The sequence below is a fragment of the Sciurus carolinensis genome, chromosome 13 (assembly GCF_902686445.1).
Source record: "Sciurus carolinensis chromosome 13, mSciCar1.2, whole genome shotgun sequence".
Classification (NCBI taxonomy): Eukaryota; Metazoa; Chordata; class Mammalia; order Rodentia; family Sciuridae; genus Sciurus; species Sciurus carolinensis.
The window spans coordinates 26,057,913-26,083,906 of NC_062225.1; the positions used below are offsets into that span (position 1 = coordinate 26,057,913).

At 39.1% G+C, this 25,994-nt stretch overlaps 1 protein-coding gene across 4 annotated transcripts in view; it reads left to right on the forward strand.

The window, feature by feature from the left end:
- Positions 1-5,046: 5,046 nt before the first annotated feature.
- Positions 5,047-25,994, forward strand: part of Stambp (STAM binding protein) — a 30,857-nt gene continuing 9,909 nt past the window's right edge. For 2 of the 4 annotated variants that reach the window (XM_047523534.1, XM_047523537.1), the window contains exons 1-7: positions 5,047-5,099; positions 7,358-7,575; positions 18,092-18,167; positions 18,557-18,652; positions 19,942-20,308; positions 23,393-23,517; positions 24,394-24,531. In XM_047523534.1, the coding sequence (XP_047379490.1) occupies positions 7,373-7,575; positions 18,092-18,167; positions 18,557-18,652; positions 19,942-20,308; positions 23,393-23,517; positions 24,394-24,531 (1,005 nt within the window). In that variant the 5' untranslated portion in view covers positions 5,047-5,099; positions 7,358-7,372. Of the gene's footprint in view, positions 5,100-5,120; positions 5,607-7,357; positions 7,576-18,091; positions 18,168-18,556; positions 18,653-19,941; positions 20,309-23,392; positions 23,518-24,393; positions 24,532-25,994 lie in introns of those variants that run through there. The other 2 variants (XM_047523536.1, XM_047523538.1) reach the window with 2 other exon arrangements.

Below are 25,994 nucleotides of genomic sequence, written 5' to 3' on the forward strand. Positions count from 1 at the left end.
AGTTCTCTTATTCCTTTCACCAGGGACCACTTCCCCTATAGTTCTCTAAAATTTTAAATGCACTATGTAATTTACTTTCTGTTGTGTTTATTATTTTTACTCTCCATCACTCCCTTGCCCATCACTAAAATGTAACATCCTTGAAGGCAGAAAATTTTCTTGTCTGCATTGTTCACTCCTATGTACCCAATGTCTTAAACAGTGTCTGGTAATCAAAACACATGTGTTGAACAGTTGACTAAATGAATTTTTTCAAGAAGTATACATGTAATGGCATGCAATTCTTCATCCTACACTAAAATTATAGTGTTGTTCTGCTCCTCAGCCGGCATATACCCACAGAACTTAAAGTCAGCATACTATTAGGACATGACCACATCAATGTTTATAGCAGCTCAATTCACAATGGCTAAGCTATGGAACCTACCTAGGTGCCCTTCAACAGATGAGCAGATAAAGAAAATGTGGTATTTAGACACAATGGATTATTACTCAACCACAATGAACAATGAAATTATGGCATTTGCCAGTAAATGGATAGAACTGGGACAATCATGCTAAATGAAATAAGCCAATTTACAAAAACCAAAGGCTGAATGATCTTTCAGATATACAGATGCTCACACACAGTTTTGGGAGGGAGGGAAGAATAAAAGTTCATTGTATTAGACAAAGCAGAATGAAGAGAAGGGAGGAATTGGGACTAGGAAAGACAGTAGAATGAATCTGACATAACTTTCCTATGTTCATGCATGAATACATGACCAGTGTAACTCCACATGTACCACCACTAGAATTGGAAGTTATACTCCATGTGTGCAAATTATGGCAAAATATATTCTACTATCATGTATAACTAAAAATATATTCTACTATCAAGTATAACTAAAAAGAATAAATACAAAATTTTAAAAAATTTTAAAAATTAGAAATACTAGAAAGCCAATTAATAATAATAATAATACTTTAAGCCAATTTATAAAATAAATGTGTAAACAAATTATAAAATAATAAAATCCCTCACCAGAAGTGCACCAAATAACCCTAAAATTTCTTATGTCATTTAACTCTTTTTGAAATTATAAACCTTGAAATTGGAACTTTGCCTAAAATGAAGATTTTGAATTATTAGGAAATAACTTACATAACTCATAGCTAACTATCCAGAATAACTAGCATAAGAACTTGTTTTACAACTTCTCATTTTTCTCGCTGACAGGAGAGAACAATCTTTAGAGAAACAATAGGTGGCGCTCCAAACCACAGATTAATCTGGATGTTATGGTTTTACTGTAGCCCTCTTCTACTCCTCCACCCCTCCTCCTCCTTTTTAGTTGTAAATGGACACTTTTTTTTATTTATTTATTTTTATGTGGTGCTGAGGATTGAACCCACAGCCTCATATGTGCTAGGTAAGCACTCAACCACTGAGCTACAACCCCAGTCCTGTAGCCTTCTTCTTAAGGGACAACTTCACCAGGTAATTCCAACTCCAAATGAAAATGAACATCATTAGCATGCAATAATAATGTACAAACTTACAAGACACCAATGTATTTGACTCATTTCCCTATATTTGATCCAATTCATTCCATTTTTTTCTTCCCAAGTATTTACTTTTCAAATTCTGTCATTAATATTCCTAATATATTCACAGCAAACATTTTATCACTGTGAACAATTTCTCTTTAGTACACCTTCCATTTATGCTTTCAGAGCACCCCCATTCCTTAGCAATCTTCTAGACAGGGTGTTGTAGTGTTGCAATGCGTGCAACTCACCTAGCATCCTCTTGAGAATCTTGCTTATCTTTTAAAGTTGTTTGTCCTGATGGCTCTAAGCCTCATCTATGAAAACCTTAAAACAACAGAAAATGTTCGTTTTCATTGTAGATCCATTTGGCTAATGTAGATTCCGGAACATGATAGCAAATGAAGGTGTCTAGCCTTGAGGCTTTGTTTCCAGCTCTGACTGCCTTGGAGAGAAACCTTGGTCCCAAGAACATAATTAATGTTTTCTCATTATGTATCTTGGATATCACCATAATTGGCTAGCCCATCCATGTAATTGATTTTGGGGACAGTGACACGTGAACAACCAGGAATATGTGTTGAATATCATCTGGAGTCACAAACCAATGTAGGCATTGAGAAGAGAGCTGTAAGCAACTCAGAAAATCTCCTTTCTGGACATCGTATTCTAGTGGGAAATGAAAGGCAATAAACAACCAAAACCATATCAGACAATGGTCAGGACTATCAAGAAAATTGAAACAAGACCAACTCATAGAGGGTGACTGGGTAGTTACTTAGAATGGGTTGACAAGGAAGTCCACTTTGAGGAGGTGACATGAATGATAGGATGGAACCAGCCAGTAAAGATCACTAGAAAAGCACATCATGAAGAGTAATCAGCTGTGTAAAGGTCTGGAGTGGAACTGGAGGTGTTCACATAGTGTGGCTAGAGAACAGAAAGCAAGAAGGAAAGTGGGAGATGGAGTCAAAGAGGAACAGTGACTGAATCACTCTGGATTCTAGGGTAAGGAGTTTGAATTTTTAATCCCAAGCAATATGGGAATATTAGCATCATGGGAGGTCATTAGAGATTTTGAAGTCCATGTGTTATGGAATCTGATTTTTGTATTTAAAAGATCATTAGTTGCTCTTGTAAGAATGCAGCATATTGGGTAAGGAGTATGCTCTTCTGTATTAATGCAAATGCCCCTCTGAGCATGGCACATCACAAGAGTAAAAAGGAGGCAAGTGACATCTGCCTAGAATTTTCCTTGGTTTTGACTCCCTCAGAATCTTCTCTGGACATGCATTTTTTATACGCCGATGCTGCATATCAAGTGAAGAATTTCATGTTCTAGGAGTCTCTTGATGTTTCCCAGGAATGAGCAGTTAGGAATGAACATGCAGGAATGCAGGAGACTGTGACTTGAGGATGCAAGAGGTTGGATGGAGGCTATTATATTCAAGGAAACTGTTCATGACCCGATGTCAGTACCAGTCAAGAAAGATCACCTCAATTCCTAACCTGTCCTTGGTACCAGAGGAGCTGCTGAAGTCTATTTGCTGACAATACTTTCAGTGCCTGCCCTCCTAACTTTGGGCAGGAGTAGATAGACCGTTCTCAGTTATGCTAAGAATGTACGAGAAAGAAATTTTATAACCTTAATTTCTTTGCTGCATGTACAAAATTGTCCGGTTTTCAATAAAGCAATAAAAGAAGAATGTCAAATGTTCATCTTGGCCAGGGTTTTCTTGATTGTTGTTCCTGGTTCCTAGAAAGACAAGAATGCTGAACTTTGGCCCAGATGCCAAAAACTCTGGCCAACTTACAAATTCCCTCCCCCAAAGGACTAGATCCTGCTTTTATAGTCCTTTAACTATTATCTCAAGAACTGGTGGAAGCTTTTAATTTATTTTGGAAAAACAAGAACAGCCAATGTGTGGTGATTATTGTGTTCTGGTTATGCATACCCCACTTACATGTGTGTCTCAGTCAGAGCTTATTAAAGTCTTCTTGTCATAACATTAACATCTGGGATTTTGCCAAATTATGTTAGCCTGATATGTAAAACATTACAAAAAAAGAGTTACTTTTTAGACTGCACTCAGTAGAAGCAGATGAGCCTGATTCCTACCCTACCAGCTCTACTTCCACATGAACAGCAATTCTACAATAACAGTATTCACCTGCTGGATTTGTTCACTGTTCTATCTCTAATGCCTAGAACCACCAACACAGATGTTTAATCACTATTTAACAAAAGTTTGAATGGATTGAATTTTGTCTTGTATGGGCTCCTGTCTGACTCTGACCCACAATCTATGCTCTCTCTTTTACCAGTCACTTCAATGCTTCAATTTCTTTAGGCCTAACCCACTATGCTTACATTCTCAAGAGAAAGAGTCAATAAAGAAGTGGTTTGGGGCACTGTTTACCTTAAAGACTATCAACTATGTGCCCTGTACAACTGTCTTCCCACATTTTTCTGCAAGGAACCAATGAGTTCAATAGTGAACCCTAGCATTGGCATGCATGTTAATGTTTATTGGGGGTGGGAGGATGACCTACAAAGTGTTTTCAGTCATAAGTCTTCAATGACCACACAGTCACCTCAGTAAACCCCAAGGGAAACATGCACAAGGAGGTTTGGCAGAAAAATGACACCTGGGGGCAGTAACACCTGAGCGGCTGGGTCCTGAAGCTATACCTTGAAAAATAGGTTGTCTTAACACTAACAAGCTCACATGGAGCTGCCACATAATTTTTGGGAAAGTATCCCCAGAGAGTTAAACTTAAAAATCCAAAGCATAAAATTTAAGAGTGGTGATATACAAAGTCACCAAAGACAGAATGGGTAGCAGGCCTGCAGAACCTTATTGGAAAGAAGGTGTGTATATATTCATACATATGCATCCCTAAATGCAGAATGTGCCAGTCTATTTGCACTTGGGTATAAAACAACCTTGTACTAGTATCAGGGGCAGGAACTTTTTCACACAGGTCTTTAAAAACCCACGGCTTTTGCATCATAACCTTTAGAGGTTAAACACTTTCAACACATTTTGCAGATATTCTAATATAGTTGTATGTTCTCTTCTAAGCAATAAAAGTTATTTCCTAATGCCTGAGGCGATAAGTTTTGTGCAATAAGATACACAAACTGAAAAATAATTTCAGAAGTTTTCCTGTCCTGCTTTTCAATCCCTGGTTACTTAGCAAGTGTGCAGTTTTACTTGAATCAGCAATTTCTCCTTGAATACGAGATTTAGTGAGTGTACCGGAGGGGATAAACTGGGAAACCCGTACCCAAAATAAATACAATTTTAAAAACAAGAGTCAACCTGACCATTGGTTTAATAACTTGGATTCGCCTTCTTCCGGGTTTATTTTCCTTTACAAAGATGGCCTCCGAAGATCTCGCTTTTCATTGGTCAGATTTTCTCCAGGTGACGATTCTGGCCCCACCCACCAGCTGCCCACCCTTGGTGCTAAATCCTTGGGAGTATAATTGACAGACCGGCGGGAGTGGGCGTGGCGCCGGATGTGACGTTTCCGGAAGCGCCGGGTGTCATCCTGGAGGAAAGGTGGGGAAGGGTCCGGGATGTGGTGGGTTGGGGTTTGCGCGTTATCTAACTCTGGAAGGAGCGGCCGCAGTGAGTGTGAGGCCTGCAGCCTTGTCCTTTCCCGTGTCCTCTGCCCCACCCGTGTCGCGCGAGGCCACTGACGACTCCGATCCTCGCGGGTTGGCGCCTGAGCAGCGAGGCCCAGCACTTTCCTGTTTACTACATTTGAAAGACCCGACCACCTTGGATGATTTTGCCAGGCAATGGCAATTTGGGCTTGAGCGCCTTCAAGAAGGGCGCCCCAAGCAGTTGTGGATGCATCGCTCTCTACTGTATAAGCCCCACTGCTCATTCCCGCTACTGCTGCCTCCAGAATTTCACCCTCCGGGTTCTTCATGCCACCCTCCCTCCTTATTTGTGGGCGCTGTATTTCCTTTGTGGAGCGTTGCTCAACCCTTGCCGGCCGGTGCCCCTTAGTGGCGTCCGCATGGGTCTCCTTTCCTCACCCAAAATCACCTCTTCCGAGAGGTACTGAAATGTAGTGCGCATCCTATTTCGCTCAGCTCCGGTAGACTGGATACTGAGTTTACCAATTAGGCAACTCGTGGGGTGGGGGTTAGATTTGCAAGAGACTTTGTGGGAGATGCAGAGCGCCTCTGCATCTCCAGCAGTTCTCCAGCTTTTGATGTTCATGAGGACGTTTTAGAGAGGAAATTTTATGAAGGAAATGTGACCCGAATATTGAAACCTCGCAATAGAATTGTCTTGCAGATGACTAACTCTGAGGGAAGGGTTGGAGTAGGAACCAGAAAAACAGTGGCTAAACAAATGAAGCAGAAATGTGAGAATTTCTGGGCGCATTGCAATCCCGCCTGAAGGAAAAAAAAAAAGTCTTCAGGAAGAGTGAGATATAATTATGAAAATGACAAGAAAGAAACAGTTGACACTGACTGAGAATTACGAGATGAAATTTATAGCTTGTTTATTTAGAGCATGCTGGTTAGGGCATACTACAATTCAATGCATATAAAATATCCAGTTTCCTTTGGAGATTATGGAAAATAATGATAATCTCATTGAAATCTGGAATCTGAGTCTTACAGCAATAATACCTGGAAACATTGTAGAATTGTTGAAGTTTAGGACATGGGGAAGGGAAATTTCCAGACTGGGAACCATGCCTGTCCCCCACATTCTAAAATATCTTTGGCTCTTTTGTTATTAAAAGAGTGCTTAGTTTTTGAAGATGAGTAAATTGGTTTTTGTTTTAATCTAAGTATCCAAACTGACATGTTGGCACATGCCTGTAATCCCAGCAAAAAAAAAAAAAAAGGCATTTGATGACTGGGATATGTGGTCATTACAATCAGTGGCAGAATAAATATTAATGGATTCCACTTGTAACTAGAACTAACTCAAATTTGGTTTTTTAAAAAAAGGTAAAATTTAGCTGGGTGTGGTGCCTGTAAACACAACAACCCAGGAGGCTCAGACAGGAGGGTCACAAGTTTTAGGCCACCCTCAATAACTTAGCAAGGCTCTAAGCAAGTTAGTGAGACTCTGTCTCAAAATAAAACATAGAAAGGACTGGGGATGTAGATCAGTGGTAAAGCACCCCTGGGTTCAATCGCCAGAGCAAAAAGAAAAAAAAATAGATCCCTTTCTATGAAGATGAGGCACAATATTTTAGATTGAAAGGAATAGTGGTTTAGTGAGCAGTTTTGATTATGAACATTCATCACCAGACCAGCTTCCCTCACTGAGGGAAACATGAAAATGTATAGCAGAGAAAATAACAGTTACTCAGGTTAAATTAAAATGACCATACATGAAGTCACTTCACCATCCTCATGAAAGTTCACTGAATGTGCTCTTTCAGGTACTGGGGTAAATGCAAGTAGGTAAGTGGAAGGAGAAATGTGGAAGACACACAACTTTTATGATGCTTTAGGCAGACTGCCTAATAAGAGGGAATGACTATTGTGAAGGGTAGAACTGAACCCCCTTGGCCTGTTATTGTTATATTCCATGGTACAACCCAATTGTGGCACGAGGATTATAGGTTTTTGAGTCTGCCAATCCTCTCTTCATGATTTGGGCTTCCTTGAGGGTTAGCCTTCTTGTAGGAGAGAGACTTAATTTGACTAGAACCACCACAGTGTATTTTATTCTCTAAGTGTTTTCTTAAAGTAGAGGTTGATGAGGTAAACACACGTTGTTCTAGACTGTGCTGGGATGATGGGGGCCATGTTTTTGATACCATCTGTTTTCTGTCTCAGAACTTCTTGGTCCTGATGTCTGACCATGGAGATGTGAGCCTCCCACCCGAAGACCGGGTGAGGGCTCTGTCCCAGTTGGGGAGTACAGTGGAGGTGAATGAAGACATTCCACCCCGTCGATACTTCCGCTCAGGAGTTGAGATGATCCGAATGGCGTCCATTTACTCTGAGGAAGGCAACATTGAACATGCCTTCATCCTTTATAACAAGTACATCACGTAAGACACCTACAGTTTCCTTTTTCTTTTCTTGTGACTGATGCCTCGCTTATTCTGCCCTTGTGCTCAATTATTCTGCTCATAATTGCTAAAACTAGAGAATCCGATAGCATCATCAGTATTAATCATTTTTGCTGGCAGCTCCTACATATAGCCTGTCTTTGCCATTCAAAGACATGAGAACTGAAGGTGTTATTTCTATGACTCAGTGATTTCATGAGTAAGAAACCAAGCTCTTCAGCCTATGCCCACATGGCCCAGCTGTTAGACAAAAGATATGGTAGTTTAACTAGATGTGTTATGTGTTGATGAAAGTCCTTACTGTTCTTTCTCTTAAGGCAGTTGGTCATGGGATTATTGTTAGGATCTAGCAGAGCCAAAATTCTTTGCCTCTATTTATTCTGTAGCAAATGGAGTAATATAGGAAGAAATTGTTCTTCTTAACCTTTACCACAGTCCTTGAAATCTTCAAATAATTATTGACCACCTACAATTTGTATGTCTCATCATAATACGACCTTTCCCTTGAGTTGTTTATCATCTTAGGGTAGGCAGCATGAATAGAAAATTTCAATACTACTAACAGGGAACAACTCCTAAAACCGCAGTGACAAAGAAGAGAGATGTAATTTAGAAAGAGAATAATGTTATTAAAGGTCTTATTCATCATTTCCAATCTTGTTCTTTCATAAAAAAAATTACATGTATTTGTATGTCCCTTAGTAGTTCACAGGGCATTTCACCTACATAATTTCATTTGGTCTTCATAGTTCTGTGAGCACTGAGTAGAGGACATCATCCTCCTGTTCTACATAGGAGGCAATCAGTTGAGGGATATGCTTGTGTTCCATGGTTTAGAGTGATAAAACCCAGGTTTTGTAACTCCAAATTTAGAATTCACTCTAGAACATAGGTTTTCTTTGTTTTCCATTTAGTTGTGTTCTGAGTCGAAGCTAATCTTTTGAGATTTTCATTGTGAAGCACTATATTTTTCAGTTAGTTTTTTGTTAATGTTTTTTTGAAGAGGTAATATATACCTATGATGTAGAATTCAGATGGCAAAAGAGTATGTGTATATATAAAATTAAAAAATAAACCTTCTTACCAACGTCTGTTTTCCTTTCAATCTTCAGTTCCCCTCACCAGAGACAGTCCTTCTTATTAGTTCCTTATATGTCCTCCCAAGGAGATACATGCATTACCAGTTATATTACATTAAATTTTTTATCACATCCTCATCTAAAGCAAGAGTTTGACTTTGTAAGTGAATATGTCTTTGTTATGGGACTGTTCTATGCATTTTGGGATGTTTGGCAGCATCCCTGTTCTCTAAACAGTAGGTGCCAATAGCAACCTCTGCCTCCAAACTGTGACAGCCTAAGGAGTCTTCTGGATATTACACAATGCAAATGCTCTAAAGGAAAGTATGTGGCGAGGGGACTACCTAGGACTCATAATTTTAGAGTTAAAGGGACTGCTGTTGTCTAAGTTCAGAAGTATTGCAAATTTCCTCAGAGTTCTTATAGTCCATTATTAATACTATCATACCCTCTCATGTGGCCTTAGTGTTAAAGTTTCATAGAATTACAATTGCACTTCTGTCTCCCTTTCCTATTAGGAGTGTGTCATTCATAGACACAGAATTTATTTTCTTTTGTGACTCTTCTCTTTACATACTTGACTGCCAGAAGAAATACTATTCTTGTCTATTTCCAGTTATCTTGTAGATCATTTTCTCAGAATGGAACCAAGGGGCACAATTCCTTTACAGAATCACTACTTGAAAACATTCAGTAGAATCATGAAATTACTCTACCATGTATTTTCTGAAGGGTCTTCTGGGACAGTAGGACCCAGAAGAAAGTGCTTTCAGAGCAAGGACCTTATTCATTCAACAAATATATACTGAGTCAGTCAACTTGGTACTGCACTAGGAAACATAGACACCATAAGGAGTAAAATGACTTTATTGGTGTTCTTTTTTAGGTATAGAAGAAGACAATAAATAGATTAGCACATAAATACCATAACAAAATAAGATGCTATGAAGGCAACAAAGAGAGCGCTGTTTAATTAGAAACCATGATATCTGATTAAATATACTCAGGGTAAGGTCTCTCTGATAAGGTGAGCTTTAAGCTGAGCTTGAAGGATGTAGTCAAGTTGGTCATTACAGGAGCATGGGGCAGAGCATTTAAAACAGAGCTAACTGTTCAGAAACTTTTAGTAGAAAAGACCTTAGTGTATTCTGGGCACTGAATGATTGTTGTATTTGGAGTGTAGCAAATGAAGAAGGAGAAAGATTCCAGGTGAGTTTGGAGAGGCAAGTGGAACAGGATTCAGCAGGACCTTACAAGCCATGGTAAGGAGTTTGCATTTTATCTTGGGAGCAATAGAAAGCCATTGAAAAGTAAAGTGAGGGTGTGACCTAAACTTGTATTTTTAAAATATGAGTTTGGGCTCTTGTGTGGTAAATAGTGGAGGGGTGTTCAGAGGAGGCAGGAAAACCAGCTAGGAAACTCTTTCAGCAACTCAGGAGAAGGCTAGGGGTTTGGAGTAGTGAAGCATGGCAGCATGGGAGAGGCAGATGGATTTGCTGAATGGAGGTGGAGTTCAGGGGATTTGCATATAGAGTCTGGGGAAAAAGATCCTATCATGGTTGACCTCAGGTTTTTGCCTTGAGCAACTTGGTAAGCCACTTCCTGAGTGTTTCAAAAGGGGTTTGAGGAGCTCAGTCACTTGTAATCCTAGCTACTCAGGAGGCTGAGGCAAGAGGATTATAAGTTCAAGACCAGCCTTAACAACTTACTGAGAACCTGTGTCCAAAATATATAAGTAAATAGTATTTAGTAAATACTAAAGTAAATAGTATTTATAAATAAAATGGAGATGTAATTCAGTGGTAGTGCACCTGGATCAATCCCTCTGTATCACAGAAAAAAATTAAAAAGGCTTGGGGAGGGGATTAGGTTGGGGAGAGTTCAGTTATGGGGTTTTATTATCGACTTGTTAAATTTGAGATTCAAATGAGATGTTCAAATAGAAATGTCAATAGGAGGTTGAATGTACCAGTCTGAACTCAGAGGAGAGATCCAGGCTAAAAATATAAATAAGGGTGACCTCAACATATAGATGGTTCTGAAGCCACGAGAATGGCTGAGACCTTCTAGTGAAGAGGTTCTTAACCCGGGGTCCAGGAAACTCTCAGGGATTCATGGATAGAATTCAGGGGATCCATGAAGTTGGATGAGGAAAATGTTTCTTGTTTTTGCTATCCCTGACTAAAATTTAGAATTTCTTTCCATGTTGAATGTAGGCCTAAAACAAAAGTTGTATTCAAAATATTTATAACCTTGTCACCAATAGAAATCAAGATATTTTCATGTCTCTTTACAGTTGTTCTGGTATCACAAAATAGCATCTACATTTATCATTACTTCAGAATTATGATACAGCATATTAAACACATGGCTAGATCCTGTTATGTAATATATTAATAACTACATTAATGAAGTAGCACATATCACATTTCTTTTATATTTTGACAACTGTACTTCAGTAATATTGGATTCTTTCGTAATTTTTCATACTTTAAACTTTGAAAATATCATTCTGGCTGGGTTCAGTGATGCACACCTATAATCCCAGAGGTTCAGGAAGCTGAGGCAGGAGAATTGCGAGTTCAAAGCCAGCCTCAGAAAAAGCAAAGCATTAAGCAACTCAGTGAGACCCTGTCTCTAAATAAAATACAAAAGAGGGCTGGGGATGTGGCTCAGTGGTGGAGTCCATAGGTTTTATAGGTTTTATTAGATGCCAGAGGAATCTATGACACATAGAAGGACCAAGAATTCTCCATGAGAAGAGAAGGATCCTAGGACAGAAGTGTGAGGTTGGTTGGTAGTAGGAGAACCAGCAGAGGAGATTTTGAAGGAAAGTTCGAGAGGCAAGAGGAAATCCAGGAAGGAGTGGTATCATGGGAACCTAAAGAGGTCATTGTTTGAAGGAGAATATTAGGTGAAGAAGGACAGAAATGTGACCCTTTTTGGTAACATGATGTCACTGGTGATCTTGGTAAGCACTTTCACTAGAAGGATTAAGACTAGACTAGACCAGAGTAAGGGGAAAGGTGAACGGACAATAAGAAAGTGGAGGTGGGGAGTGGAAGTGAGCAAATTTCTTAAAAGGGCCAAATAGTGAAAATTTGGAACTTGGTGGAGCCATTTAATCTCTGTCATAACCTTTGCTTTGTAGTGTAAAAGCAGCTATAGATAATAACTTAAACAAATGAGTTTTTATTTACAAAAACAGGTGGGTAACTGGATTTGGCTCACTAGCTGTACTTTGCCAAACCCTTGTGTAGACAACTCTTTGGGGAAGTTTGGATAGGAAGGAAAATAGAAAAAGGGGAAATCTCTGAAGGGAGAAAAGGAGTATGTGAATATGTGTATGTGTATTTTAAGATGGGAGATTGTATTTTTTTTCCAAGCTGGAAAGGGTCCTGTGGTGAAGGAGAGGCTGGTGGTCCAGAAGAGAATTTAATGTAGCAATAAACTCTTAAGAAGGCAAGAGGGAATGGTATTAAGACTGGTTTTGAATATAACCTGGTATTACCTTGGTGACACAAATCGTCAGTGTTAACAGTGAGACTTCTGTGGACAGTCTGACCCTATATAAGGGGTTCCACTTATAAGACCATTTAATATGATGAACTGGGTCTGGAGGAGAGCTGGGCAGAGTGGAATTTGGCAGTTTATTGACTTGATTTGTTGGATTTGTGGTTTAACTTGGGACTTCATTGGGTTGGTTTGGCCAAATGTAATAAATGTAGTAACTTCTTTTCTTGCAGCAGCTTTCAAGACCTTGATTCTGATTCTGTGAAATGACAAGTGCAGAGTTGCAAAAATGTTCTAGCTCAGTGATTCTCAGCCTATTTTTCTATCTTGTTTTACTTGGTATATTCCAGCAACAGTGTCTCACTTTTCTAGTTACTACACCTGAGGAGAGATGAGAGAGTAGGGTAGGAATCTACCTCACCACTCCTGTGCCTCCCCCACTATTGAGAATCATTGTTCTAGACCTTTTGTGGACACTTTCAGGATTTAAAAGGCATTTCTGCCCTTTTTCCTGGAGCAGTTCAGGCATCTTAATGATCTCAGGCATATTTCCCTGCTCCATAGTTTCCCTATGTAGGAATGCTTTGCCTTTTGCAGACCCCAGCATAGAAGAAAGATCTTCAGCATATTAAATCAGTACATATTTTCATGATGAGCACAGACAATAAACCAGGCAGTAGATTCTTTCACAGCTTTTTATGGTCATCGTCTAGGCTACACAGACAGGACTTAAGAGTATTCAGGCAATTCATGTCTGCTCTGTGAGCTTCCTATAATACAAATCCTTTTTCAGAAAATGAACTGTCACTTGTGTTGAAAATGTTTTACTGGGATTGGGGTTTATAGACTGAAAAAGAGTTCATCTATGATACTGCTTTACTTTGCTGAATAACTTTTTTTTTTATTTTTACATGCTGCGTTTTGATTCATTATACACAAATGGGGAGGAACTTTTCATTTCTATAGTTATGCACAATGTAGATTCACTGAATAACTTTTAAGACTAGAAGAAATGAAAATTTAGAGAAGAAAGGAAAAAACTAAATGTTTTTAATACATTCATGTTATATAATTTCTGTTTGACTTTCTAAATGACTTGTTTTCATGCAAAATTAACACTTGTTCATGATAAAAATTATTTTCAAACACTACAAGGGAAATGTTAAGATGAAAAGAGAAGTCCTATTCACCAGAGGTGACCACTGTAATGTCTCTTGTGTGCGTATAACAATGTTTATGCATGTTCAAGCAAAAAAGGCTCATATGTATACCCTTTTTCCTTGGGGCATGAATAGGATCATACTCTGTATTCTGTTCTACAATTTGCTTTCTTAATAGCATTTTTCCTTGAGATATACTGAACCATTTTATTCAGAACTATTCCTTCGGTCTGGAACAGTCTTATCCCAGATCTCTTCATGGCTTACCCTCTTCCAGTCCTCACTCAAATGCCACCTTCTTATGAGCCCTTCTAAAATTTCACCTCTCCCTATTACCCTCTGTTTCCTTTTCTTTTTTCTTTTTTTTTTTTTTTTTTCAGTATGGGGGATCAAACCAGAACTTCACTCTGCATGCCAGGCAAGCACTCTATCACTGAGCCACATCCCCAGCCCTTCCCCTTTCCTATTAATGAGGACATTCCTAGTGCTGATTCTCTAACATTCTTTGTTTATTAATTGTTTGTTCCTCCACTGTAATGTACCCACTATAGTGGGAATTTTTTTTTTTTTTTTGGTCCTGGAGATTTAACCCGGGGGTACTTTACCACTGAGCTGCATCCTCAGTCCTTTTTGCTTTTTTATTTTGAGACAGGGTCTCACTAAAATGCTTAGGGCCTCACTGAGTTGCTGAGACTGGCCTCAAACTTGCAATCCTCCTGCCCCAGCTTCCCTAGTTGCTGGGATTACAGGCGTATGCCACTGTGCCTGGTGGAAAGAAATTTATTACTGGATCATTCACTATCATATTCCCAACCTTTTGAATAATGTTTGACCCTGTAGTTGATGCTCTGTAAATATTTTTGAATGGGTGAGTAAATTATTACATTGTTTTCACACAGTTTATTAAACTGCCCCTATTAATGGACATTTAGGTTTTGTTTTGTTTTCCCTACTTTTATGAACAATTCAACTGAATAGCCTTATATGTATATCTTTGTACTACTCTATTATGATCTCTAGGATAAATTCCTGGGGGTGGAATTGTTTGTTCACATTTTAAATTTTGAATAATTGCCTCCCATCTTTTCCTTCCCTTAAGAAAATAATTTTATCAGTTTATGTTTTAGTCAGCTTTTTTCAATGCTGTGACTAAAAGATCCAACCCAGAATAATTGTAGAGGAAAAAAGGTTCATTTGAGGGCTCACGTTTTCAGAAGTCTTAGTCCATAGAAGGCCAGCTCCATTCCTCAGGGTTTAAGGTGAGACTGAACAGCTTAAGGTGGAAGAGTGTGGCAAAGGGAAATAGCTCACATTGCGATCAGGAAGCAGAGAGAGAGTTTCCACTCAACAAATACAAATAGGTACCCCAAACATGCCCCAATTTCCACCTCCTCCAGCCATACCCTACCACTTCATTTACCACTCAGTTAATCCCTATGAGGGGATTAAATCACTGATTGGATTAAGACTCTCACAACCCAATCATTTCTCCTCTGAACCTTCTAGCATTGTCTCACATGTGGGTTTTGGGGGGACACCTCACATCCAAAGCATAACAGTTTACAATCCCCCTAACAATGTATTAGAATACCCATTTCCCTACGCACTTACCTATACCAGGTACAACCAACTGTTAAACCTTTGCCAATCTGAAGGATGAAAAGGATATCTTAATTTGAATTTCTTTCATTATGAGTGAAGTTGGGCACCATTTCACATATTTATTCACCTTCTGTATTTACTTTTACATTTGTCTCTTATTTTTCCATGGTCCTGTTATTTTGTTCTGCCTGTGTTTTATGCCAGTGCGTCATTGTTTGCTTTGGTACATTTCCTCTCTCTGGGCTGTAACCACGTATGGCCAGAGAACAGTAGACATTTGGGCCACCACTATGTGCTAGGCACTGTGCTCAGCAGCACTTTACTTTTATTTTCTCTTTTTTGTTACAATATGTTATATATAGGGTTTTTTTGTTTTGTTTTGTTTTGTTTTTTGTACTGGGGATTGAACCCAGGGCCTTACATATTGTAGGTAAATGCTCTACTCCCTGAGCTACACCCAAAACCCCTTATTTTTAATAACTCCTCATGTCATGGCAACACTATTAGAGAGTTCTAGTTATCTCCATATCTATAATTTATATGTATAAAGAAACTGAGAGATGATGAGATTAAGTGATTTACCAAGGTCGTACATCTAGTACATGATGAGGCAAGAATCTGAACCCAGGCAGAGTGGCTCCAGAGCCTGTCCACCTGTCTGTTAAGCTGTGTGACCTCCAGTAATTGAAATGGATTATGTTGCCCATTGTCTGTTTTCTGTAGGCATTTCTGCCCATACATCTCCAATTCAGAAAATTAACTACAGAGACTAAAACAAGGGAAAGGTATTCACATACAAGCCTGGAAGTTTTATCTTATGAAAAACTGGCTTCCATTTACATGGTTAAAGTCAAACTAATGTAAAAAGAGATATGTGAAAAGTTTCATTCCCACTCTGATCTCATCTACTCTGTTTTCCCTGCTTTCTGCTTTTATTGGTTTCTGTATATATTTTCTGTTTCTTTATATACTTAAAAACAAAATAAATACCTGCATACATAAAATATCCCCCATTGTTACACCTAAAGTAGCATACTATGTGTACCGTTTTTGTTTACTCAACTAATCCAGAGGTTATAAAACAATTTAATTAATCTTTATTGAGTATCCCTTTACCCAAGGCACTGTGCTGGATTTCGAGGATTTTTACAAAAAAACATGAAAGAAATCTCTGACCTCAAGAAGTTTACATGTAGTTCTGTAATGTGAGCATAAAGTATGATATTTCTATGACATGGTGCTTTCATGGCTGTTCATGGCCTCAATCCCAAGCACATTCAGCCTGCTAAAGGTAATAAATATGTACCTTGATTTGGGGGTCAAGGTGGGAGATCTACTGAATTATAAATCTCTAGAATATAACTCTAGAACTATGTGTTATTTACCAAAAATCATCTTCATGATTTTGCAGTTTAAAGAAATGAATCTGTTCTTTTAAATATAGACTTCCAGAAACCTGATATGTGTGTGTGTGTGTGTGTACATATATATACACAAACATATACATATATATATAAAATGTATCCAAATAAAAGATTTTTAGAGCCATTCTTATTTTAGAATTTATCCCTGTCTGAGGAGTATGATCAATTTGTATTAAAATGAAATTTTCTTATGTCTAATATAGAGCTGAAGGAGAAAGACTTATCTACAGAGGATTTGTTTAGATGGGGTCTTCTTTACCTTTACTGAGGCTTCTTCCTCCACGTATGCCTATTCCATGGGAGGAAGGTTGAAAAAGGTTTATCTCAACTTTAGTACAGTATTTAGAGCCATGGACACACTACCCTCAAAATATTTGGTATCTCAGTTTATACACATCGCATCTTACTTCTATTAAAGCATGTTTGTTCCAGACATTCTAACAGCCTTATGGAGGCAGTATGGGATAGTGTTCAAATTCTGAGTCTGCCACTTTCTTCCTGTGACAAGTTGATGGACTTCTAATTGTTTTCACTGTCCCAAAGTAGATACTGTAAATCTCAGAGGTCTGTGAATTGATTCAGTTTATGTTCCCCACTGAGCTTTCTTCTAGCCAAGGAAATAACTAAAAGAGAACATGTATAATCAGATTTTTATCTAAGCACTTTCAATTGAAGATCATAATACATGCTGTACATATCATATATACATAATACATATACTATCTAAGCATTTCCATGGTTGGTATAATGTAAAGGAATATTTTTTGAAGGAATATGAATCCCAAAGAAAAAATGCCAGAGTTAAATGTCACAAGAATAGAAATGAACAAGGTTTTCTCTTAGCTTCCTGTTCATGACTGCCAAACTTTTATCCTCTGAAGAATGTTTTGTGACAGAGGTCCTTTCCTTTGAAAGTCTGTCATGTCACAACATGGAAAGGATCTCTTTCTTGGGAGGTATTTTTTGGGTATAGGATAGGCTTTGTTTGGTTTGGTTTGAATCTTGGGTTTTGTTTTGTTTTGTTGACCATCCTTTTTGATATAGGAGTCTATTTTAGTTAGCTTTTTTGTCACTGTGACCAAAAGACCTAACAAGAACTTAGAAGAGCAGAGATTACTTTGGCTCACAGTTTCAGAGGTTCAGTCCATGGTCAGCCAACGCCGTAGCTCTGCACCCAAGTTGAGGCAGAACATCATGGCAGAAGGGTGTGATAGAGGAACATGTGATTCAGGACATGGCAACAAGAGAATAGAGAGCTTCACTCACCAGGACAAAATATAAACCCAAAGCCACGCCCCAAGTAGCCTATTTCCTCTAGCACACCCTACCTGCCTGTAGTTATCACCCACTTATTCCATATCAGTGGATTAATTCACTGATTAGGTTACAACACTCATGTTCTAATCATTTACCCCAGAACCTTCTTTCATTGTCTTACACATGAGCTTTTGGGGAACACCTCATATCTAAACCATAACAGAGTATGATGCTTGCTGCCCATGTCTGGTTTAAAAGAAAAGGGAAAGGCTTTTTGTGCTTTCCAAGCATGGAGATGGGTAGGGCACTTACCGTGTCTGGGTATGCCTGTTCTCTTTGCCCTGCGCCTTTGGAAACCCTTCACTCAGTGTCTGCAGGGTAGAGGAGATGCATTATTTGGGGACTCATGGACCTTTGGAAATTTTTCTTGCATCATCATCATTCTGATCTGTTTCCTTAGGCTCTTTATTGAGAAACTACCAAAGCATCGAGATTATAAGTCGACTGTTATTCCTGAAAAGAAAGATACAGTAAAGGTGGGTCTACATTTTCATTGTTGTCCATCATAAAACTTCAAAGCAGGGCTGGGGATATAGCTCAGTTGGTAGAGTGCTTGCTTCGCAAGCACAAGGCCCTGGGTTCAATCCCAGCACTGCAAAAAACAAAAAGCAAAAAAAAAAACTTCAAAGCAACTCATACTAATTTTACGACAGAATTAGTAGTCTCTGCATCTCAGCATAAAATCCTACAGATAGGTGCTAAGGCCATCTCATCACAATAATTATGAGGTAGAAGTTATGATATAGTAGCAGGTATTTTAAATCACTTTTGTAGATAGTTGCCACACAAATTTGACTTAAGTCTTTTTCTCTACTTACCTGGCATTAGAATTGTTCTAATTCTTAGTTTCTGTTTTATATCTCAGAAATTAAAGGAGATTGCATTTCCCAAAGCAGAAGAACTGAAGGCAGAACTGTTAAAACGATATACCAAAGAATATACACAATATAATGAAGAAAAGGTCAGTAAATAAAAGTATAGAAAAAGAAAAGAAAATTATTTTGGTTCCTTAGACTGTGCCCCAAGATTGTGATTTTAATGTGATAGTTCATTTTGGGGGTGCAAAGGCCAGTAACAAAAAAAGCAGAGATTAGGCAGAGTATTCTAGCATAGATTAGTTTACTTGTCCAGGAGGTAACTTGAGGGACATAAAATCTATTGCCTGTCTGCTGTATCCAGGGCACAAATACCAAAAACAAACTCTCACCAGAACGGGTTTTACAAATCATAGAATTTGGAGGTTTGATTAACCTTTGATTATACCTAAAGCTGTTTGTAATCATTGATTATTCAAGCTACCTTCAGATGATTACTATTAAGAAGTAATCCCAGCTACTTAGGAGGCTGAGGCAGGAGGATTGCAAGTTGTAGGCCATCCTGGGCAACCTAGCCAGATCCCGTCTCAAAATAAAAAGGGCTGGGGATGTAGCTCAGTGGTTGAGCACCCCTGGGTTCCAACTGCAGGACAATAAATAAATAAATAAATTAATTAATTAATAATAAAGTCAGTTCAAGCTTGTGGAGAACGGCCGGGGATTTGCAGTGATGTCATGTCAGATGTGAATACATACTACAAGAATTTGCATGTTATTATGTAGTTGTCTGCCAGGCTCTGTTCTGGACTCTAGTGTTAAAAATCAGCAGAGGGTTGAACAGCTATGAGGTATGTTATCCTAAGGCACTGAGTGACTTAAAACTTTAATGAAGGAGGTTATTACTTATTATTTCTTATTAGTTTAAATTGTCACTGTACAAGGAACTGATCACCAGAAAAACTTCAGAGGCTTCATTTGGGAGACTCCCAATGTAGCAAAAATAAGTTTGGATTTGGTTCTATTCTATAGCCTTACTTAGGATATAGAGTATATACATGGCACAGTTAAAGAATAGAACTGTACACGATACAGGTTATGAGTTACAGATAATAAGGGTGCATCAAGATTCAGTGAAGAAGAAAATACATTAGGTAGAGTCATTAGGGGAGAATGAATTTGGAGGTTTGTTTCTCATTCAGTTATACCTAAAGCTGAAAGGGTTGAGACTTTAACTGTGCTTGAAAATAGGTATGTGGTGGCAGGGTAGAAAGGGGTGGGGATTATATTCCATCAGTATAGAGGTACCAAGGGAATCATGGCTCACATGTTGGAAAATAAAACTAGCACAGAAGTACAATTTGGAAATCTTTCTTTTCCTGAGAAGCTTTCTTCTGAGGTTTGAAGTGTTAGCCTAAATCTTTTTCTCTTTTCATAGAAGAAGGAAGCGGAGAAATTTGCCCGGAACATGGCTATCCAGCAAGAACTAGAAAAGGAAAGACAGAGGATAGCACAGCAGAAGCAGCAACAGCTGGAACAGGAACAGTTCCATGCCTTTGAGGAAATGATCCGGAACCAGGAGCTAGAAAAAGAACGACTGAAAATTGTACAGGAATTTGGGAAGGTGGACCCTGGCCTAGGTGGCCCACTGGTGCCTGACTTGGAAAAACCCTCTTTAGATGTGTTCCCCACCTCACCTGTGTCGTCCACACAGCCTTCAGACTGTAACACAACAGCAAGGCCAGCTAAGCCCCCAGTGGTGGACAGGTCCTTGAAACCTGGAGCACTGAGCAACTCTGAAAGTAGTGAGTCTGTTTGCTGTTCTCCCATTTTTGCTGCCACAGTATCATTCTGGGGGACTCAGCCTAGGAGCGCCTCTGTGATTCCACTTACCAGCCTTTGATAACAGAACCCCTTGGATAAGGACTGCCATAGTGTGTCCTGTCACACTGGCTCTCTTGTAAGAGGCCTTTGTTTAAAACATACAATTTACCTGAAGCCAGGTCAGTTTTCTGAAAAGCCGGTACTATCCCTGAAGGGCAAACCCTCAGCTTTTAAGGTCATCCAGAGATTGAAAATGATCAGTGAATTAGAGACCGCCATTGACTTTTTGTAAAAAACAAAAAATCCTAAAATGTACAGAACCATGGTGAAATTCAATGACTGACTTTAAAAAAAATAAGAAAAAACAGGCTACTAATTGTACTTGCCCTGAAAGCATTCCTGATTCTTAAGGAGCTTGGTCAAGGTAAATGTCATGTGTAGTGGGGGATAACTCAGTTCAACCATAAAAATTACTGGCTGTCTTTCCTCCTGTCATCAGCGATGGCAATCAAGAAAATAAGAATGGGGTAAAATGATGGTTTTATTTTGATTATTAGAGGAATTTGTGGAAGGCAGGAATTGACTTTCAAGTAGTCACTTAAAGAAGTCAGCTTGATGGAAATCCATTTACAAGTACAGTGTAAGAAGGGAAGGAGGCTGGGCTGTGAGGTCTGACCTTTTGACACCCTTCTCCATTTACCAGGCAGCCTTATCTCCCACTACTGTTCCTTCCTACATATTCTAATTTCAGGGAAATTGAACTATCTTGTTCCCAGGACATTCCCTCCACTGCCTTAGCCAATGAGGTTTGTTAACATTTACCTTCTACCTAGATTCTCTGTTTCTGCCTTCCCAGCTTTTATTGAAGTCTTTCCACGTCCTCTCCCTTCAATCACATTGATTGTGTTTTCTGTAAAATTCCCAGAGCTCTTTTTATCTCTAATACAATTTAGATCATTTACCTGATTGTGTAGTCATTTGTCAATAACTAGATTTTCACTTCCTGCAAGTAAGGGCCTGAGTCTTGCTTGTGTTCCCTGTAGGCTGAGCATAGTGTCTACTTTGTAAGCATTTAGTAAGTGAATTTATTGAATTAAAAGAAAAGGACTGTGCCAAACCTTAATTCATCATTCTTAGATGTTGTCATCAGACTGCTGAATGACTATGCATCTCATGGTCTGACTTTGTCACCTCTCTGGCAGATCAGAACTTGCTGTTGAATGTGCAGAAACAGACTATACTTTTTAACTTTTTTTCTTGTTATGAAAATATGACTGTGAAAGTTGCTTCCTAAGCTTAGCTTGCTGGCTTTCTTATAAGGTTTCTCCATGGTGTTCAGAAACTGGGTCCATTCTTGGCATCCTGAAGCAGTTTTATGAGCTACTTTGTGCATTTTTAGAGAGACCAGACATTGTTTTTTTCTTATTTGATAGGGGCAGGGATTGGCATTTAAACTTTCTTCTAAAAGACTAAGTTCAGGAGTAAATAACTACCCTAAGTCATTTTCCATTATCAAGACTTTATATATTATTGTATGCTTCTTTGAAAGTCATACTCTGATAATCCTATTAGTTCAAAGGGAGATAAAAAATAAAAGGTTCAGTTGAATGGGAGGTTATTCTTTAATCCTTATTTTTAGATTCTGACAGAGAATTCCTAAATATCTTAGAAATGTTTTGGAAGGGAGTAGTTTACCCTTGTCTGACCTTGAATAAGTAAAGCCTACTCTTTTTTTGAAGCATCAAGAACACAAACTCAAAAGCCCAAAGTTTCCTATAAATCAGATATAGGTGAGACTCAAGGCACAATTCATCCTTCTCCAGCTGTGAGCCCAGAAATGAATAAGTTACATGCTTCCAAAATACAGTGGTGAAACAGGTGTAGGACAGTCAGTCCCATTCCAAAATGGAGAAACAGACAAGAAGAATGGAGTAATTGGAGCAGTCTTGGTAGTGCATGCCTATAATCCTACTACTAGGGAGCCTGAGGTGGGAGGATTCCCAAGTTCAAGGCCAACTTGGGCAACATACAAACAAATAAATCATGGGAAAGCAACATTAAGTCTTAAAGTTGGAGAACGATCTCTTTTGATTACATGCCCTGTATCCTGGGCATACTAGGACAAGGGTTGGACCCCAAGGCCTCAGACTGCCCATTTCTATATTTTCTGTTGGGCTCAGTTCACTCAGAGCTCTCATGAGTTGGTGTCTTATGCCCACAACTTGTCCAGAATGGAGTTGTGAGCTGATGGCTTTATGGTTCTAGGATCTTGAGGGGCTGCACTACTCCTACGACTCCAATAAGCATTGTCCTAGAGGCAACTCTCTTTGGTGGCTCTTCTGTGACATGTCTCTGTCCAGGCCCTCAGACTATCTGTAACATACGATGAAATCTAGGTAGAGACCACATGGCCCCACAGCTCTTAGGGGAATTGACTTATATGATTATGAAGGCTGAGAAGTCCCAAAAAAGCCTTTTTGCAAGATGGAGACCCTAGAATACTGATCATGTAACTCAGTCCACATCCAAAAGCCTCAGAACCAGGTAAGTTAATAGTTTAATTCTCAGTCTGAGTCCAAAGACCTTGGAATCCAAGAGCCACTGGTGCAAGTCTTAGAGTCCAAAGTCTAGAAAACCAGTCCTGATTTCCAAAGGCAGGAAAAGAAGAGTGCATTTACTCTGCCTTTGTTGTGATTCTGTCTGGGCCCCCATATGATTGCATGGTGCCCATCCATATTGAGGACAGATCTTCCCTACTCAGTCTGGAGAACCACACATCAATTTCCTTTAGAAACCCCCAGAAATAATTCTTATATGTATTCCTTAATGCAATTAAGCTGACACCTAAAATTAACCTCTCACTGCGACTGTGTCAGCTGTGGCCACAGGTTGGAGAAGAGACTTTACAACACTTTTTTGATGTCATGAGAATGAGATGCTCACTCAGTATCTGAAGTTGGGGGGATTCCAGTGACTTAGCATTGCTCTCCCAATGCTAGCAGCTGTGAGCTCTGCTTGGAATGATTCAGCCTCATGGTCTCAGACTTTTCCCTTCTCCATTACAGTTCCTACAATCGATGGATTGCGCCATGTGGTAGTGCCTGGGAAGCTGTGTCCTCAGTTTCTCCAGTTAGCCAGTGCCAACACTGCTCGAGGAGTAGAAACTTGTGGAATTCTCTGTGGAAAACTGGTAAGAAAAAAAAAGTGAACTCTTTGCTGAACTGAGACTGTTTCTTTTTCCTTGACCTCACATGACTCTCAGAGAAGTTGTTCAGGATCAGTTTCTCTTTGCACCAAATACTCCACACAAGGAACCTTGGACTGTACAACACAGTCACTTTGAATCTGTTGACTGCACTTGGTTGCTGTTCAGATTCTCTTGAATTGAATTATTATTATAGTTAGAAACACCAAACTCTAAACTTGGCAAGAAGATCTAGCCACTACCTATACCACTTTTTGGTAGGGCCTAGGAATATAAAATGTACATAAGGCACATAATATATGTCCACAAAAAGTGTCCAGTCACATTGGAGAGAAGGGAGACACGCAATAAAAGATACATGGCATTCTGATTGTATGTACCATGCAAACACTAGGAATTTTGACGAAGTTTCAAAAGAGCACTGAATGGAGGCACTTAGAGAACCCATTACTAACTGCTGAATGAATCCATGAATGAAGTGGAACAAACGTAGCTGGAGTTTAATGAAGAACTTAACAGTGAGAGGAAAACTGGTTAGACATGAGCAAAGGAAGAGAAATGGTACTCCACTTGGAGCTTTTCAGGAACCACGAGTACAATGCAACAAGGCTGTGGCATTTACCCAAGCTGGGCATCAGAGGGGGTTTTGGGGTTGGTCTCAGCATCTGTGGCTTTAAAGAGCCCCCCAGAAATGCACATTAGCAGCCAAGGTTGTGAACCACTGAAGCAAGGGATTCAGGGAACACAAAAGAGACTCATGCTGTGGTGGGAAGTAACTTTGCTTGTGTAGATGTTTGATTTTCCACAGTGAGGTTGCAGGAGTGCACAAGAATCATGACAAACTGTTTTCTCCTTTGGCAGATGAGGAATGAATTTACCATTACCCACGTTCTCATCCCCAAGCAAAGTGCTGGGTCTGACTATTGCAACACAGAGAACGAAGAAGAACTTTTCCTCATACAGGATCAACAGGGTCTCATCACTCTGGGCTGGATTCATGTAAGCAAAGCTGAGCTCTCTGAGGGCCCGACTCCTCTTCTCTTTTCGTGTTTTAAACACTGCTTATTTCTTTCTTTGAATGGATTTTATCTAGGTTATTTATTGTTTTTCTCTCCTTTGGATACAGTCCTTAGTACACTTGACTGCTTGTACTGTACTATTGATTTTGGGGTACTACTTCATGATTTTTTATTTAGAGCATATAGTCTTTATTAAGTGGCACATACCTTCATGTAAACCATGAGGGCCTCCAGTATAGTTTTTCAAGTGTTTGCAAATCTTGGACAGACTTCTGGTAACTTTCAGATAAAATATAATTCCTTCCCTAAAGATTATTTCATAATTTTTCTTTCCATTGTTTGTAACTCCTCACTTTCACAGGCCAAGTGCTTTTCATATTGTGTAACATGCGTAAGTTACGAACAATTAAATTTTGTTATATCTGGATTTTAGAAGATTGCACATACTTATATGTCAGAACTAAGGAAATACTGAGCTGTGAGGCAGTCCCCCATGACTTCAATCTTTCTTTAATCTCATTGCATTAGTAATTACTGACTTACCTACTTATGTGTAGCTCTCCTCCTCATTGTAGTAGATGAAGGATAGAAAATGTGTCCCTGTCTGCCCAGGGATACACATTTATATAAGATATGATTTTTGTCTCATATAGGAGATGACAGAAATACACAATGAACTCTTCACATGAGGTAAAGTGTACTAAGGGCCTCAAGAGGTGCCAACAGGGCACCATGGAATTCAGAGGAAGGAGGGATCCTACCTGGTATGATTTAAGAGAATTTTGGCAAGATGGACCAAGGAGGGTTCCATGTGATGAGGACAGCACTGGGAATAGGAAGATTATGTTCTTGGAGCACTAAGTGTTCCAGTTTGCTGGGATTTATGGTTCATGTCAGGAAATGTGGTAGGTATATTTTAATCTGCTACATTGGAGCTATATTCTTGAGGGTCTTTGGTGGACAGGAAGAATAGTTCTACTTTTTAGTAAGTGAAGGACTTAAAGGTTTTTGAGCAGAGCAATGATAGGATCAAACCCATAGTTTAGAAAACTTAACATAAAGGTGGTTTTAAAGTAGGTTAAGGTGGGGAGATCATTTAAGAGGTTAATGTGATAAAATCTAATGAGTGCTGGGGTGATGGCAGTACGTTTGGGAAGGAGGAGATGAATGTAGGATTTCAGAGGATTTGGGAAATGAGTAATAGAAGATAATGAGTAAGAGCCAATGATGACTCAGAGATTTTGATCCTGGCTCATGGGGGTGGCAGTGATCATCTCATAAACAGACACAGGGGATCCAAAAGGAGGACTAATTTTTGGAAGTGAGGTTCAATTCTGAGCAGGTTTAATTAAAGAACTTGTGAGAAAACAGATGGTTGGAGGTAGTCATCATGTAGCTGGAGGCAGGTACTCAGGAGCAAGGTCAAAGCAGGAAAGTTATCTG